Source organism: Elephantulus edwardii, unplaced genomic scaffold, assembly GCF_000299155.1.
Source record: "Elephantulus edwardii isolate Elephantulus edwardi_28Jun2011 unplaced genomic scaffold, EleEdw1.0 scaffold00284, whole genome shotgun sequence".
In the NCBI taxonomy this organism is placed as follows: Eukaryota; Metazoa; Chordata; class Mammalia; order Macroscelidea; family Macroscelididae; genus Elephantulus; species Elephantulus edwardii.
The window spans coordinates 2,501,048-2,518,532 of NW_006400034.1; the positions used below are offsets into that span (position 1 = coordinate 2,501,048).

The following is a 17,485-nucleotide window of genomic DNA, read 5'->3' on the forward strand; positions in this document are numbered from 1 at the left end:
ATTGAGAATCTCAAAATCAAGTCTCATTATCACTTTCCAACTATACAAAGTGTTAGACTGGAAATCAGTAGGAGGAGTGAGATTACATATAATCTGTCTAAAATATCAGTTCAATCGTTTATGTTCTGTGAAGTATGAAATGAGTTGATTTGTATGTTATGCTGCTGTTATGTGCCATCGTGTTGCTTGCAACTCATAGCATCCCTATGTACAACAGCCCTGAACCCTGCTCTATCCTGTGCCAACTTTATTGTCTCGAACACACCTACCACCATTACCCCAGCCATTGAGTCAATCCCTCTTATCCAAGGTCTTTCTCTCTTGCACTGTCCCCCCACCCTGCCACTCAGCATATCTTTCTTAAATATCGACCATGTGCTGTAAACTGGTCTAGTGTTGAGGCTTTACAGCCAATGAGAGAGACAAGACGATCTCTCTATGGCTTTTTCAATATTGTGCACAAAAGGAAAAGAAATACCTGCAGATATTGATAAACATAAGAAATACAAACTGAGTCATGTGAGCAAGAGTTCTAGAAAGGGTTCATATTAGAGAACCTCGTGAAGATCTCTTCTGAGGAAATGACATTTGAGTCTCAATGGCAAGACAGAGTCAAAAAGTGAAGGCGAGAGGGAAGAATATTTTAGGCAGATAATTAGCAACTGCTGTGTGAGTGAGCATCTGAGGATCAAGTAACAGAAAGCTTATCAGAGCTGCAAGAAGTAGAAGATGATACGGTGAGGGGCAGCCAGTCATGCAGGACCTTCAAGAGCTTCAAGGAGTACAAAGTTTAGATCTAATTCAAAATAGGGAGAACAGTTTGTAAGAGAATGATTAAACTGACATTATGCACTGAAGAGACTGATCAGGCAAGTATGCAGACTAAGAGCCAAAGAAGCTGGGAGAGAAGCTGGGAGACTTCCTCCACAGCGAGAGATCTCACTTGGGTAGTGAAGCTTTTACTCACATGGCCTTGGGCTTGCCAGACTCAGGAGATAAGTTCTTTGTGTCCAACAAGGAGGGAATCAATCTTTGCACAGTTCTAGGCATCATGTAAAGAATGCATTGCGTTCGCTTGACCTCGAAGGATTTAGTAGTTGCAAGATTTTGTATTATCTCATCCAGACTGGACTGGGAACCTAGGAAGAGTTAAGGAAGAGATACAATTGTCCATTTAGATGTTACAAGAAGTGCTCAAAGAAGAAAGCATGATTTGATGTCAAAATATTGCTTCCAGAGTTGCAGCTGTCACTTACATGAGTCACCAAGTAAGATTGTTTACTCTTCTGCAAACAGAGGTGATACTAGAAATCTTAGATTATTCTGAAATCCATGAAGACAGTCTTTTAAATAAAGTAACCAACTTCCCTGCGCACATACTATATTTCATTAGTTAGTCATTTAATCCTTATATACACCTTATGTTTTAGACACTTGATTTTTTCCATATATATACATATATGTGTGTGTGTGTGTGTGTGTGTGTATGCATGTGTGTATATATGTTGTTGATCACCTTCGAGTTGAGCACAATTCATAGCAACCCTATTAACAAAAGGTCTGAAGCCCCTTTACAACTATCAACATTTATCAAAGTTCATAGAGTTTCCAGAGGCATGTTTTTTAAAATGTGGATGCCAATCTTGCCTCCAAACCTATTCTAGTATGTTATTGTTGTAATGTGCCATTGAGTTGCCTGCAAAGTATAATGAACCTATGTACAGCAGCTCGGAACTCTTCCCCATCCCAAGCCAATCTCACTAATTCTGACACACCAACTCCCACTGCCCCAGCCACCATATCAATCCATCCCATCAGGGTCCCTTGACCCTGTGCCACCTGTCCACCCCTCCTAGCATGATATCCCCCTCCAAGGACCGATCCTTCCCGCCCATGTGCCCAAAGTTAAGTGAAGCGAACCTTCAAAGTCTCAGCCTCCAAGGAGATACCTGGCCCCACTCTCTCCAAAACAGACCCACTTGTTCTCCTGGTTGTCCAGGCACGTTCAAGACTCCTCCGCAGCACCACAATCCGAAGGCATCTATTCTTCTTCTGTCGTCCTAGTCATTGTCCAACTCTTTGAAGCATAACAAGTAATCGCAAAGACCATGGCCCAGGTTAGGCGCACCTTTGTATTTAGACTAACATTGTTGCTCTTCAGCACTCTGGAGGGGTCTATGACAGCAGATTTTCCCAGTGCAATCCGTGTTTTGATTTCCTGACTGCTGGTGTATAGCAAATACGCTTTGTTTAAAAAGCACACTTTGGTGAAAGCGGACTGAGGTTCAACTGGAGTCAGTACCAAAAAAAGAGAAAATCAGGGCATTTATCTAGCCTATGCTGGTGAGTGAAGCCTTTAAATTGTGGTGCTGGAGAAGGGTAACGAACACACCATGGACAGCCAGGAGAAGCAACAGTTCTGTCCAGCAGAGGGCGAAACCAAGCTTCTCCCTGGAGAGAAGGACTCCAAAGCTCCTTCTCAATACTTTGAGCACTGTGGCCAAAAGGGACCAGTCCCTGGATAAGGACATCATGTCCGGCAGGAGAGAGGGACAGCACAGGAGAAGAGAAATTTTTAGTATGTTTACAAAACACATTCTGAACCCTCAACTAAAAGAGAGTGTACAATTCACAGCTCCTCCTATTACGCGCAGAGTTTACAGGCTTTGAGCAGGTGAATGTGCTTGGGATTAAAAGGCACCTAGTTGTAAACATAAAGTCCCAGGAACCACCACCCATCTCAAAATCCTTACTCTGAATCTGCAAATGTTGCTTCCAGTTGATGACTTCTGAGATACCAAGAAACTTCTGACATTGCTTGAGATCTTTAGAATAGAGCTGGTAGGTGTTGGTGTAGAAATCAAAGTCATCTGTCATATCCTGTTTGGGAAATAAAGAAACTGGATTATATTCACTGACTGCATTAATAGTGTTTAGTATTCCTATCAAGTGTATTTTCTTACATCTACTATATATATACATATATATATAGCATATATATTACTATATATTTCTTTTATCTGCTATATTTCCTATCAAGTGTATTTTCTCATATTTACTAGTGATAGTTGATGTGTTTTCACTATTCTCAAATTAACAACAGCATGAGCTCAAGCCAGGGCCTTAATTACTCAATTTTCTATCTAAACAAACTCAACAACTTGCTGAACAAGATACATATATACTGCTCTACAATTTAAAATAAAAAACCTTAAAATTTAAAAACAATTTCATTACAATTTCAAAGCATACCAACTTACAAGTTATTATTTATAATAATATGGAAGCTCTGGTGGCTTAGTGGTAAGGAGTTGCACTGCCAACTCAAAGGCACATGGTTCGGATCCAGCAGCTTCTCTGTAGGAAAAAGATGGACAATCTCTTCCAGTGTGACTTACTGCCTCCAAAACCTGCTGGAGCTATGGGTCAGTTCCAACTCAATGGTACATAACAACAAAAATAAAGAAGAAACTTACTGACAAGGAAACTTTGGTTGCAGGTAAAGTTTACTCTACTTGAGAAAAAAAAAATGGATTGTGACCACAACCATATTGAAATTGATACAGATGACCCTGTATTCAAATCTTATTCTAGTCAAGATGAAATAAAATGAAAACTACTGTTACATCAAAATGAAAACCACTAAGTACTATTGTTAAAAAAATATGTGCATTGACGCCTTTGAGCTGTGGTGCTGGAGAAGAGTATTGAATGTACCATGGACTGCCAAGAAAACAAACAGAGTCATCCTAACGAGGGTTAAATCAGGCTACTCCTTGGAGGCAAGGATTCTGGGGCTTCGTCTGACACACTTTGGACATGTTGTAAGGAGAGAAAGCCCTCAGAGAGGGACATCATGCTTAGGAGGGTGGAGGGATGGTGCAGGAAAGGAAGGCCCTCTATGAGGTGGATTGATTCAGTGACTGGGGTAATCGGGATGGGTATGTCAGAGGCAGTGCGATTGGCACAGGATAGAGCAGGGTTTAGGGCTGTTGTACATAGGGTCGCTATGAGTCGCAAAAGACTCAACGGCACATAACAACAACAACAACACTATGTGCATTCTAGCACAGTCAAAAGATAATGTGTTCAAAATAATTTTCTCAATCGTATCAAACAAGAAGCAGGATTATTTGAATGAGAAAGGAGTCAAAGGACCCAACTAACCACAAATAAAGTCACTGGAAAATCTTGTGCAGTTCCATATGCACATTTTGTGTACAACTCAATGACGACTCTACTAAAAATCAGCTGGAGAGTCAGCTATGAATCAGTGCTACTTCAATGGGGCGTAACAGAACAGCAGAGAGCAAATAACATCATTCCTATATTAACTGTAATGGGTTAAAATTTCTCTAGTTTTATATTCTGGTTGGGTTATTGCTTTTAGATAGATAGATAGATAGATAGATAGATAGATAGATAGATAGATAGATAGATAGATCTTATTGTTATTTATAAGCAACATATTAAAATAATCCTGTATATACAACATTTACATTTTAACACCTGTGGATTTTTTACTTTCTACTTTACAGTGAACCTGTAACATTTATAGTTCAAAAGTACTGAACATTTAGAATGATGTTTTAAATGTTTGATGTAGAAAAAATATTCCTAAATATAGGTATTTTATTTTGTTTTTTTAAAAAAAATTTAAATGATTATTTCAATGAAAGTTTATAGAAAGGTTAGGTTTTCATTCATTCATTGTTGTACATTTTCTTTCCTTCCCTGCCTTTCCCCTATTCCCAATTCGCTTTGTAATCCACCTCTTGTCCCAGACTGTCAATTGTTACACAAACAATGCTACTCATACATTCCCTTCAGACAGCCCTTCCCCTCATCCATTCCAGTGCAGTGTTTGTTATTTACTCATTCTTTTCCTGTTCTACCCCCAATCCCCCATGTCAGCCCTATTTTATAACAGGGGAGTTACACAGTATTTTTCCTTTTGTGACAGAGATATTTCACTCAGTACAATGTCTTCTAAACTTATCCATGTCGTTTCATTTATTTGCCCTTCCTATTTCCACCAGTTAAAACATTACTACTCTTTGAGTCTGAAAAAAATATGTTTCTTTTCAAAGTTAAGTTCTGGTGAAATTTTCACCAAGATGTATCTCTAACCATTTCCCCCACCACCCCCAGCTTCCTAATAAATAGTTTAAACCAGCTTTTGCCTGGTCTATTTGTATGCCTTATACACCTTCCAGATTTGCATAATTCACATTGCATTGTAATAGATTTCTTTTTCATCTGCTTCCGTCTGTGAACTTCCTGAGAACAGACACTTGCTTTCCATCCTTATGATTCATACGTGTGGCCCCACGTTCCACCATATTGCCAGACACATGCCAGGCAACAAGAGGAACATGAAAGCCTAATCATTTCACATGTGGTAGCTTACCTGTTCTTGTGGGCGGATAACCACTGTATTAAAATCTGGCCACTGGTCCACTAGGGCCTTTAGCTTAAATGGGTTTCCCTGGTTCATGTGGAAGACAGTCCCATAAACCTGAAACATCCCAAGAAAAGTGGACGGTCAGTATGTCAAGATGGGATAGTAAAGTGCCATGCATTTGATTGATAAGAATACAACTTCTGTCTCACCCTAAAATATGCACAATCCTTTAGGGTGTGATAAAATAGCAGTTGACCTATTACCAATGTCTAAGAAGAATCATCAAACATATGACTATTCTGGAGAACAAATGAAACAATGAAGTGTTACTTTTTGTCTATTCGACCAAGGAGGATAGAAGGAGAATTGATGCCTTTGAGCTGTGGTGCTGGAGAAGAGTATTGAGAATACCATGGACTGCTAGGAAAACAAACAGATTTGTTCTGGAAAGGGTTAAACTTGGTGGCTCCTTGGAGGCAAGGATTCTGAGGCTCCGTCTAACATACTTTGGACATGTTGTGAGGAGAGACCGGTCCTTGGAGAAGGACATCATGCTTGGGAGGGTGAAGGGACAGCGCAGGAGAGGAAGGCCCTCTATGAGGTGGATTGATTCAGTGACTGGGATAATCGGGATGGGAGTGTCAGAGACAGTGCGATTGGCACAGGACAGAGCAGAGTTTAGGGCTATTGTACATAGGGTTGCTATGAGTCCCAAGCAACTCGATGGCACATAGCAACATAACAACAACAACAACAACAACAACAACAACAACAACAACATTACTCTGAGAGGTATATTCAAAAGTTAATGTTCTCTCAACAGAGTTGTTGAAAGCACAGAATGTAAGTGATTTTAGGTCACAGAATTGAAGACTCAAATGTGACTGCCCCATGCCATGGTATATTCACATGTCTCACATGCATTTGGGAGTTGGACAAGGAAGAAGAAAGATTAAAGACTTGATGCTTTGTACTGTCCTGCTGTTGAAGAATATGGAATATACTAATGGACTGTAAATAGAACAAACAAATCTGCACTGGACCAATTGCAGCCAGAATGTCCCCTGAAGGAGAAGAGAGGATTTTATCTGTTGTAACTTGAGCATGTTATCATCTCTTCCATGGGAAGCTTCTTTTCCCCATTCTCACCTTTAAAGATTCGGGAAGGCTCTTCTTCAAGGCTTGCTCCAGCATCTGCAGCATCTTTGGGCCCTGCAAGTGTAACATCTTGGCACTAACCTTCTCCTAGGGATAGGACTCTATAAAGCTGACAAGAAACATAAAGGAATGTGAAAATCTGGGAAGGCACGTAGACAAACAGTTGTAGCTAATGGGCGGCCTCCATCCTAGTCCTTGTATCGCTGCACCATGTGCTAGACTTCTCAGCAATTCTAAGGCAAGACAAAACTGGGAGAAAACAAACATTTCTTTCATAAATTATTTTTAGCATAGAAGTTATTTTTTTTTTATTTTAAAATCTCACTGTTGGTATAAGGCAGCACGCACATATATTTACGTGTTCTCTATTTGTACCTGTACCAGATAATCCTTTTTAAAAATCACAGTTGAGAACAAGGCCTCTGTTATGTATCTCTTGAGGGTATCAAGACAAGGGAAGCTGGAGATTCCTGAGGGCTAACTTGGCATTTTACCTAGCGACATCTCACAAGAAAGTTACAACAAACAAGAACAAAGTAGAATTTGATGCCACCATTGCTGCCAGGGATATATTATTAATGTATTGTTTAAAATAAACAAAAGACACACCTGTATCATTTGGGAAAACCATCTTCACTTGCACACATGCAATATGAAAACATAAAAGTGGTGCTCATTAACTATCTCAGTCAGTCACATAGGGACAAACAGTGTATAAGACCACCATGGGATAATAGAAGGATAACTGAGTAAAATATGTACCAAAGCTCAAAAGGAGAAGAGAAAGGGGGAGGGGAGAAGGAGGGGTAGAAACAGGAGAAAAGGAAAATCACTGGGATGGCAGAGGTTGGTGAGTGGAAATGTTTACTGGGGACTTGAAAAGATGAGGAGATAACAGTTCTAGAGTAATGGTAACTAATCATAGAAAATATAATGAATATGAAAGTATGAAACACAAAACGCATGCAACAAACACAACGTATATGAATGACTGTGGAAGACACAAAGTATGTGTACAAAACGCAATGTATATGCAAGCCAATAAAAATTCTTGAAAATGTGCTTCTCAGTAAATGCAGCTGAAAGAAGACTTGGTGGTGCAGTGATTGAACACTCAGTTGCTAATGGAAAGACTGATGGGCTTTGACCCCTCCAGCTTCTCTGTAAGAAAATGACCAGGCAATTTGCGTCTACAAAGCTGTCAGGCTAGGAAGCTCTGTGGGGCATTTACTCTCAATTGAGCTTGCTATGAATTAAAATTGACTCAAAAGCACACAACAACAAGTAGTCTGAAAAACTGAGAATGCTCTAGAAAGCCAACAAATTTCTGCAGCCTTCAGCATTGGAAAAGGGCAAAGTCCTTGTAAAGAGTACTTTGAAACCTTTGACATCCTGGCACTTGGAATTTGTTCAAAAGAATAAAAATTAGGAAAAATCCTTTACATAAAAGTGTTGTTGCTGTTGTTGATTGCTGTCTAGTCAAAGCTGAACAAAAGACCTAAAGTCTTTCTATACCAATCATCGTTTCTCAAAGTTCATAGAGTTTCCAGTGGCATGTTGTTTAGGAAGTGGATAAAGTAAATTATTAATTAACACACTGGATAGAGTCTCAGTATAATTTGCATAAATAAAGATCTATAATTATATTACTTCTCTAAAAACTATTAACGTTAAAGCTGTGATAAGTATTTTGTCATAATGGAGACCATTGATATGCAATGTGGAGAAGATGGATCATAAAACATTTCACACATGTCAATTAAAATCTTTATAATCATCAGTGTAAAATCTTTTGCATATTTGTAAATATCACAGATATAAAAAAATAATTTTCAAGGAAACAGTCAACGATATCATAGCAGTTAGAGTTGAAATATTAAAAGTTATGTTGACTTTTACATGATTTTAAAATGAACAATTAATCTCAGACTTTGTAATAGAGTCTATTTCCTTTATTACTTTAAGCAGAAGACATAATTTCTTATTATTTACACAAAGAAAAAAGAACAACAACGCTGTCTACCTTAGAATGACACCCAAGGATTAAATAATTTAATATTTGGATAGTACCATCTACATATTAAGTGTTAAATAAATTTCCCTTGAGCGAACCTATTCCATATCAGAGACTACTACATGTTCTCTTGACTCCCTACCACCAATAAGTTGCCAAACCCCTCCATATTTATTTATAAATCCCAAACAAAAATAGCCAAGAATTTCTCACACATCTAGTCCACTTTCTTTTATACAACAGGAGTGACATTCAAGTCTCTCAAGTGGAAAAGCTTCCATTCCTCACACAGGATCTTAACAAAAATTAGTTCAAAATTCTTATTTGTACTTGGCCAGAGAATCTGGATTCATTTTGCCTCGGTATGCAATCAAAAGGAGAGTAGGATCCCAACACATTAGATTTGCCCTCACCTGCAAAGCTGTTCTTTCATCAGCGTCTGCAAGGACACCCAAGAGCAGATAGAAAGCAGTGGACTACTCCAGAAAATAGGATTTCCCTCTGATCCAGCAGTGTATGATGTTCTTGAAGGATTGCTTTAGTCTGTTTCTTCCAGAAATTGCTAAGCAGAGGTCCTCAAAAGAACTCAGACACCAAACAGGCACAGACTTTACCAGCTGGTGTGGGATTGAACTCTCTCTAGGTTCCCTTTAAGAAGGTGATCCTGTCACGTTAAAAAACTAACAGTATGGCAAAAAGAGTCTCTTTGTGAATACTAACCTGTTTTCTGCCCTCAAACGGTTCTGCTAGTCATTACTCAGCAACTTTGTGAAACTAACATTCCAGGAGCTGGCAGGTGGATGGGACTCTCATAACATCATCCCTTCATTTGCCTTTCTCTTCACAGGCACCTGAAACAAAAGCAGCCTTGAGCTGTTATTAAAATTTGGAAAAGAGACCCAGAGCTCTTCTCTAATCCATAAATAAAAAAAATAATAATCTATTTGTTGATACTAAATGGTTTGGGTGAAAGCAAGATATATCTTGGCTGAAATCAGAGAATACATGAAAAGGTGTTTGTATTATTGATTATACCAAAGTATTTGACTGTATACCAGGAAATCAGGATACAAATTGCATTGGGAAAGTCAGCTGGGAGGGACCTCTCAAGAGTGCTGAAGAGCAACGACATCAAGCTGGAGACTAAGATGCGCCTGATCCAGGCTATAGTCTTTGCAATTACATGGAGTGGAGTGGTGGGAATGAATGTGTTTGAAACAGCGAGGTTGGCACAAGATAAAACATAGAACCGAGTTTAGGGCTCTTGTACATAGGGTCGCTATGAGTCGCAAATGACTCGATGGCACATAACAACAACAACAACCACAATAAAGTCTAAATTTCATTGAGAAGAATAGGAATCCCAGAATACTGAATTCTGCTCATGTACAATCTATAAAGAGACCAAGAGGCAGTTGTCCAAACAGAATGAGGAAAAAAAAGCATAGTTTAAAATCAGGATATGTGTTGCATCCAGGCTGTATCCTTTCTCCACACCTATTTGATCTGTTTGCTGAGAAAATCATTCATGAAACTGGACTATATGAAGCTGAATGTGGCACTGGATGGTTGGAGGAAGAATCATTAGCAATATGTTTTATACAGTTAACACAATTTTGCTTGCAGAAAGTGAAAAAGACTTGAAACACTTAACAAAGAAAATCAAAGACTACTATCTTCAGCACAAGTTACATCTCACATCAAAACAAAACTCCTCATCACTGGACCAAAAGGCAATATGAGGTTGTTGTTGTTGCTAGGTGCCAATGAGTCACCTAAGACTCACAACAACCCCGTGAACAACAGATCTGAAACTTGCCTTCTCCTGCACTATTGTCATGGTTTCTAATATGCTCGAGTCCATTGTTAAAGTTACTGTGTCATTAAAAAGACTGAGGTCTTCCTCTCTTAATCTGACCATCCACTTTTTCTAGCATGGTATCCTCCTCCAACAGATGACTTCTCCCGACAATATTCCCACAGTAGGAGAGGCAAAGTTGCACCATCTTGCCTTTGGGGAGTACGCTGGTTGCACTATCTCCAAAACAAAATTGTTTGTTCTTCTGGCAGTCTGTGAGATGTTGGATGCCCTTCTTCACCACTGAAACTTGAGGCCATCAATTCTTCCATCATGCTCATTTATTGTCCAATTTTCAGATGCATACAAAGCAAATTAAAAGACCATGGTTTAGATCAATCGCACCTTAGTCTTCAAACTGACATCCTTGCTCTTAAGCAGGTGGAGAGTTCCTAGATAGCAGCTTTTCTGACTGAACACATCTTTTGATTTCTTAACTGCTGCTACTATAGGTGCTGATTGTAGATCCCAGCAAAATTAAATTGTTGATACTTTCATTCTTATCATCATCTATCACAGTGTTGTCTATTGGTCCAGTGATAAGGATTTGTATTTTATTGATGTTGAGGTTTAATGCATATTGAAGGCTGTAGTGTTTGATCTTTTTCAGAAAGTGTTTCAAATATTTTTCACTTTCAGCATGCAAAGATGTATCATCTTCACAATGCAAGTTATAATGAGCTTCCTCCAACTCTGATGTCACATTCTTCTTCATAGAGTTCAGCTTCCTGTATGATTTGCTCAGCATACAAATTGAATAGTAATGGAGAAAGGATACAACCCTGACATACACTTTTCATGATTTTAAACTACACAGTTGTCAAAAGAGCAAGGGTCATGTGAGGCTGTCTAGATCTGACCTTTACCAAGTTTACAAAGGTGAACTGTCCCCATAAACAGTATCAATAACACAAAACAAATTCTCATGAAGTGAGGCATACCCATCACACTCCCATACCCATTTCTACTCATTACCAATCTTACTGCTTAGCTGGTTCCAAAACCTGATGCAAGCTCACACACCACACAGAACCTTATTGGAGAAGGCAAAATGTTATAATACAGACTAATAACAGAATGCAGTCAAGACAGCTCCCAAAATGTGCACATAGGCACTTCAGCCTCATGCATCACAGTTTTTTGGACAGTGTTCCCAAGTTCTCAGTCCTCTCAATTATCCAACAAAGTTTTTATGCTGCCAATATTGGCTCTCTCCCACCATCAAGGTCCTATCTCAGGTCAGGTCTCCAGTTCGCCCATAGGTGTTGCTGCCATAGGTATAGCTGGAGAAGGAAGGCTGTCCCACATTGTTTTGCTTTCTCTTTGATGGTGCAAAAAGATCTATCTGTCATGGCTGCCTTGCATGATATTATTTTCAAAGGGCTGGCCTCTCCTGACAACAGACTCAAAGTATACGAGATAAAGTTTCAACATTTTCTCTTTCTATCACAATGTTGCCTATTGGTCCAGCTGTGAGGATTTTTATTTTATTGACACTGAAATACACTCCTTATTGAAAACTGCAGCCTTTTTTGATCTTCTGCAAAAAGTATTACAAGTGCTCTTAACTTTCAGCCAGCAAAGTTGTGATATCTGCATATTTGAGTCTTCCTCCAATTCTGATGTCATATTCTTCTTCATATAGTTCAGCTTCTCAATTTGTTCAGCATAACAGATTCAATAGTTATGGGGGGGGGCAGATAGAACCTTGCTGCACACCTTTCCTAATCTTAAACCATGGAGTATTCCCTTGTTTTTTTCAGCCAACAGTTACTTGATCTATATATAGGTTTCACATGAGCATAATTAAACGTTCTGGGATTCCTCTGCTTCTCAGTGTCATCTATAATTTGCTTAGATCCACACAGTAAAATGCCTTTGTATAGTTAATACAACACAAGTAAAACCTTTCTGGAATTCTCTGCTCTTGATCAAGATCCATCTGGTAGCAGTAGGATATCCTTTGAGCCATGATCACTTCTGAATTTGGCTTGAATTTCTGGAATTTGCCTGTTGATGATGTACTATTTTTTAATTTAGCAAAACAAGTGAAAATGCTTTACTAAGATTATGCAAAGGAAGCATGGATAATTAAAAATGGGTGAAAGAGTTAATGAGAAAGGGAAAGAAAGGGGAAACATTCCTGGGAAGCCAGGGATGGACCTATACCTTTGGCATGCTGTCAAAAGAAGCTGATGATGGATTAGTCAGTTTTTTCATAATCTTTAACCAGATTTTACTTGCATGTGATATTAAAGTTATTAGTTAACTTGTCACATTCTGTTGGACAACCTTTATTGGAAATGGGAACATTTAAGGATCTCTTCTAGCCAGCTGGCCAGATAACTATCCTCCAAATTTCTTGACATAGACTACTGAGCATTTTGCATGATCAGTGATGTATTCATTATACATATTGTTTATAAAACATAAATGGTAACTATACAGATAGCCCTCACCTGACTACACTGTGGAAAGAACCTGTGGAGAAGCTGAATATATCAGCAGTCAAAACAATGTTAGGGTCTAATTGTTACATAAATCATCAATATCTCATGTGCATGTTCAAAGTGAAGTTGAAGAAAATTTAACAATTTCACAAAAACTGAAAAGATGGCAAATGAATCCCACCAGAATTTAAAACATCTCAAGAATACATTTGATGATTTGAACACAAATGGGCCAGACCAGAAAGGTTCAACGTTGACATCAGCTGCCTTTTATTTAGCAAGTAGATGGTCCATCCTACTTTCTATTTGTCTCAAACAGGGAGCTCCACCAACACCTGTCCACAATGAGAAACCCTTTTGGGATTTGACACACCAGTGACCACAGATTTCAGTATCACATCAATCTCAAGTAATCCAGTACAGCAAACTGACAGACAAGTGCTGTACTACTTGGAACAATGTTCTCTCCAGACACAATTAATATCAGGTCTGAGGGCTCAACCAAATTTAGATACAAAGGCCTGCCCACCATATCCTGTTTGCCTATACAAGAAGCTTCCCACCCACAGCTGATTGTAAATGAAATCAGAGACAATTAACCAGCTTATACTTGATTGTATAACACAATCAGAAATGGCCAGTTTACACCCAGCTTTCAAGTCAAACAAAAAAGAGCAGTCAGGAAATAAGGAGATGCATTGCACTGGGAAAAATCTGCATTTAGGGACCTTTCCAAATAACTAAGGGGTAGTGATGTCAGTTTGAGGACCAAGGTGTGTCTGATTCAGGCCATAGTCTTTCCAATTACCAGCTAGGCATCCAAGATCTGGACAATGAATAAGGATGACAGAAAAAGAATTGATACCTTTGGGCTGTAGTGCTGGAGAAGATCAGTGAATATCCCATGGAAAGCCATGAGAATAAACATATATGTCTTGGAGAGGGTGCAGCTGGAGTGCTCTTTGGAGGCAAGTGTGATGAGACTTCGCCTCACGTACTTTGGACATGTTGCTAGGAGCTGCTATTCCTTGGAGAAGGACAAGATGCGGAGGGTTGATGAAGGAGAAAAAGACCCTCTGATGACTGCTACAGTGGACTGTTGTGTGTCAGGAAGTGTAAGGACGCCACAGGACAAAACAAGATTCAGCTCTTTTGTTCATAGGATTGCTATGAATTGTGCTCGACCTGATGGCACCTAATGATAACATTAAATCACCAATGAGTCAAAGCATAAAATTGGAAAATATTTAGAAAATAATGAAAATAAAAGCGCTATAGCAAAATTCACAAGGTGAAGCCAAATCAGTACTAAGTGGAGGATGTATAGCTATAAACACCTACATTAAAAATAATTCTCTGGAATCAATAATCTAATTTTAACAAATTGAAGAACTGCAAAAGATGAGTAAATTAATCCCAGAGCTAAAAGGGATAAAAATGAGAACAGAAACAAAGTAAGTAGGTGAGAACAAAATAATAGAACCTAATAAAATCTGAATTTTATTACTGAAATGATCAATAAAGTGAACATTTTTTAGATGGACTGACAAAGAGAAAATATGTAACTAACTAAAACAAAAAAATAAGAGTGTTACCACTGAGCCTATAGAAATAAAAAAATCATAAGAATATTATCCATAATTGTCAATAAATTAAGGAATCTAGGGACCTCTGGTGACTCCCTCAGGGATTCTCTCATCCTCTCAGTCCTTATGAATTGTGCTGCTAACTCTCTTGAGATTCAAATCCACCAGCAGTTCTTTGGGTGAAAAATGGGTAATCTCCTCTGTTATGATTTAGAGCCTAAAAAAACCTCAAAACCCCTACTGGATAATCAGCTATGAGTCAGTTCTGACTCAAAGGCAATGAGTTTTTGAGAAATGAATAAATTCCTAGAAACTATCTAAATTGACTCAAGAAGAAAGATCTGAACAGACCCATTACAAGTGTAGAGAGTGAACCAATAACAAGAAACTTCACACAATAAAGTCTGGACAAGATAGTTTCACCAGGTAATTCTGTTGTTGTTGTTATGTGCTGTCAAGTTGCCTGTTACTCTTAACTACACTATGTATAACATCTCAAACCTGCTCTATCCTGAACTAACCGTATTGTCTCTAACACATCTACCTCTATTGCCCCGGTAACTGAATCAATCCATATTATCCAGGGTTTTCCTATCTTGTGCTGTCCTTCCACCCTCCCAAGCATAAAGTCCATCTTCAAAGACTGGTCCCTCCATGCAATATGTCCAGAGTATGTCAGTTGAATCGTCAAAAGTTTTGCTTCCATGGAGCAGCCTGGTTTCACCCTCTCTAGGATGAACCTGTTTGTTCTCCTAGCAGTCCATGGTATGTTCAACACCCTTCTCAAGCACCACAGCTCAAAGGCATCAATTCTCCTTCTATAATCCCTAGTCATTGTCCAGCTTTCTGATACATAGCATGTAATTGTAAAGACCATGGCCTGGATCAGAGAGTTCTTAGTCTCCAGACTGACTAACAATTCTACTAAACATTTAAAGAACTGGAACAAATAATTATCTAATTCTTCCAAAGAACAGAAGGGGAAGGAACACTTCCTAACTCATTCTGTAAACTCAACATTACCTTGACACTAATGTCAGAAAAATATAACACAACCAAAGAAAGCTACAGACCAATATTCATTGTGAATATGTATCTAAAATCCTAAAAATTACTGTCATGAATAAAATTTGCAATTACTAGCATGCAGATAGGAAGTGGTATAAAATTATTGCTTTCTTCATCTTTTCCAAATTCTCCCTTTCCCTGGAGAAAGTTTCTAAAAAACAGAAGAGAAGATTAAATTATTGAGAGCAAAAAATGAATCTATTTACTTCTCTTGAACCTGATAGAATAAAGACTTCTGAAGATGCAACAAAAATAAGAAGAATGGAACAGCTAGAGGTCCCTGGTTTGCCTCACACACAAAAAGGAGAAAGGTGTATACCTAAATGCTCTGTTAATGTGTGCTTATCGAAAAACTAAAAGCAAAGCAAGTCTGGCTGAACACTCTTCTTTCTGCACTAAACTTGAAAAATTTTGTGAAACATTTTATAGTCATTACATTCCATGGTTTTACTCTAATTTAAGCAAAGTAGGATAAATAAAGGTAATTTTCTTCTTCATTTTTTATTTTACACTGAGAAACTGTTACAAAAAGGACCTTTTAAGAGTATTAAGAAACAAAGATCACTAATATGTACCCAACCCAAGTCATGGTATTTTTTAATCATCTCGTATGCATATGAAAGCTGTCCCTTTAAAAGGAAGATAGACAAATTAATGTATTTCCATCGTGGTGTTGGCAAAAAATACTAAATGTACTATCTGTGGATCTTTGGATCATTGCTGTTTGGATATAAACAGTTTTATGTAACAAACATTGGTCAATATTTAGTGAGTGTTGGTTTGGAGACTGGTCATCCTCTTGTCTTGATAATTATTATCTAAGGTTCAGAGACCAAAGTCTAAGCAAAGTATTGTCTTTCATGCTTTATTCACATTTTGCTAGATAAAAAAAAGTTATGCTCAACTTCTGGTTGTAACTTTACATGAGATTATGAATACCAGAAGTGTATCACAGATGCAAGAGATATAGTCTCAGTATTTCTAGGTCCAACATTTGATGTTGAACTCCGCTACTTATAACCATCAGCTAACTATGATTTAGCAAGACACCTGGGGAACTGGAGTGATTACCTGAGACTTACTCAACAGTCCCTAAGTGAATTTCCTCTCTGTACTGAGTTGGAGTTGATTTGGTTAAGGAGATATGAGCAAAACTGTCAACTCTTTGAGGAGTTCTCTCTGAGACTGACACAAAGAACAGAGTTTTCTTGTATAGAGCTACATGAAGACTCACAACCAACAGGTACACATTGCTGCCCAGAGTCTGATACTGCTGCGATATACAACTTGCTACTCCAGACCCAAAAGTGAAGGTTTAATAAATGTAATATTTAAAACTGAAGTGATAAGTGCTTTATTTAAGTCATGTCTTTTAATCTTAACCCCATTGTATGAAATAAAGTCATCTGTCTTTCAAATCACATGCCTTCCTTTCAAGTTCTAGCCTAGAGGTTAAGAGCCAAAACTTGAGTCACACTGACAGTTCAAGGTCTGCATGAGCCACATTCTGATTGTGTGGCCTTGGAGAAAAGACATAAAGATTTCCTGATAAAAGACACTCCCCCCACCCCCCACCCCACACCCGCTGTATAGATTAAAGCTCAGCATCAAGAAAACAAAGATTCTCACCACTGGGCCAATTGGTGGCAGCACCACAATAGATGGAGAAGACATTGAGGTTGCTAACAGTTACAGCTTGCTTGGCTCCACAATCAACAATCTTAGCACCAGCAGCCAGGAAATCAAAAGACGAATTGCATTGGGAAAATGTGCTGTCAGGGACCTCTCCAGAGTACTGAAGAGCAATGATGTCAGTCTAGAGACTAAGGTGTGACTACTCCAGGCCGTGATCTTTGCAATTACTTGCTATGCATCAGAGAGCTGGACAATGACTAAGGATGACAGAAGAATCAATGCCTTCTAATTGTGGTTCTGGAGAAGAGTCTT

At 38.5% G+C, this 17,485-nt stretch overlaps 1 protein-coding gene across 1 annotated transcript in view; it reads right to left on the reverse strand.

Moving 5' to 3' along the window:
* The window catches only part of LOC102851240 (glycine N-phenylacetyltransferase-like), a 24,005-nt gene extending 17,374 nt beyond the window's left edge, over window positions 1-6,631 (reverse strand). The window contains exons 1-4 of the mRNA XM_006900426.1: window positions 6,554-6,631; window positions 5,411-5,518; window positions 2,754-2,880; window positions 968-1,139 (exon numbers count right to left, since the gene is read on the reverse strand). Coding sequence (XP_006900488.1) covers window positions 968-1,139; window positions 2,754-2,880; window positions 5,411-5,518; window positions 6,554-6,631 — 485 coding nt within the window. The remainder of the gene's footprint in view (window positions 1-967; window positions 1,140-2,753; window positions 2,881-5,410; window positions 5,519-6,553) is intronic.
* Between the last annotated feature and the right edge of the window lie 10,854 nt (window positions 6,632-17,485).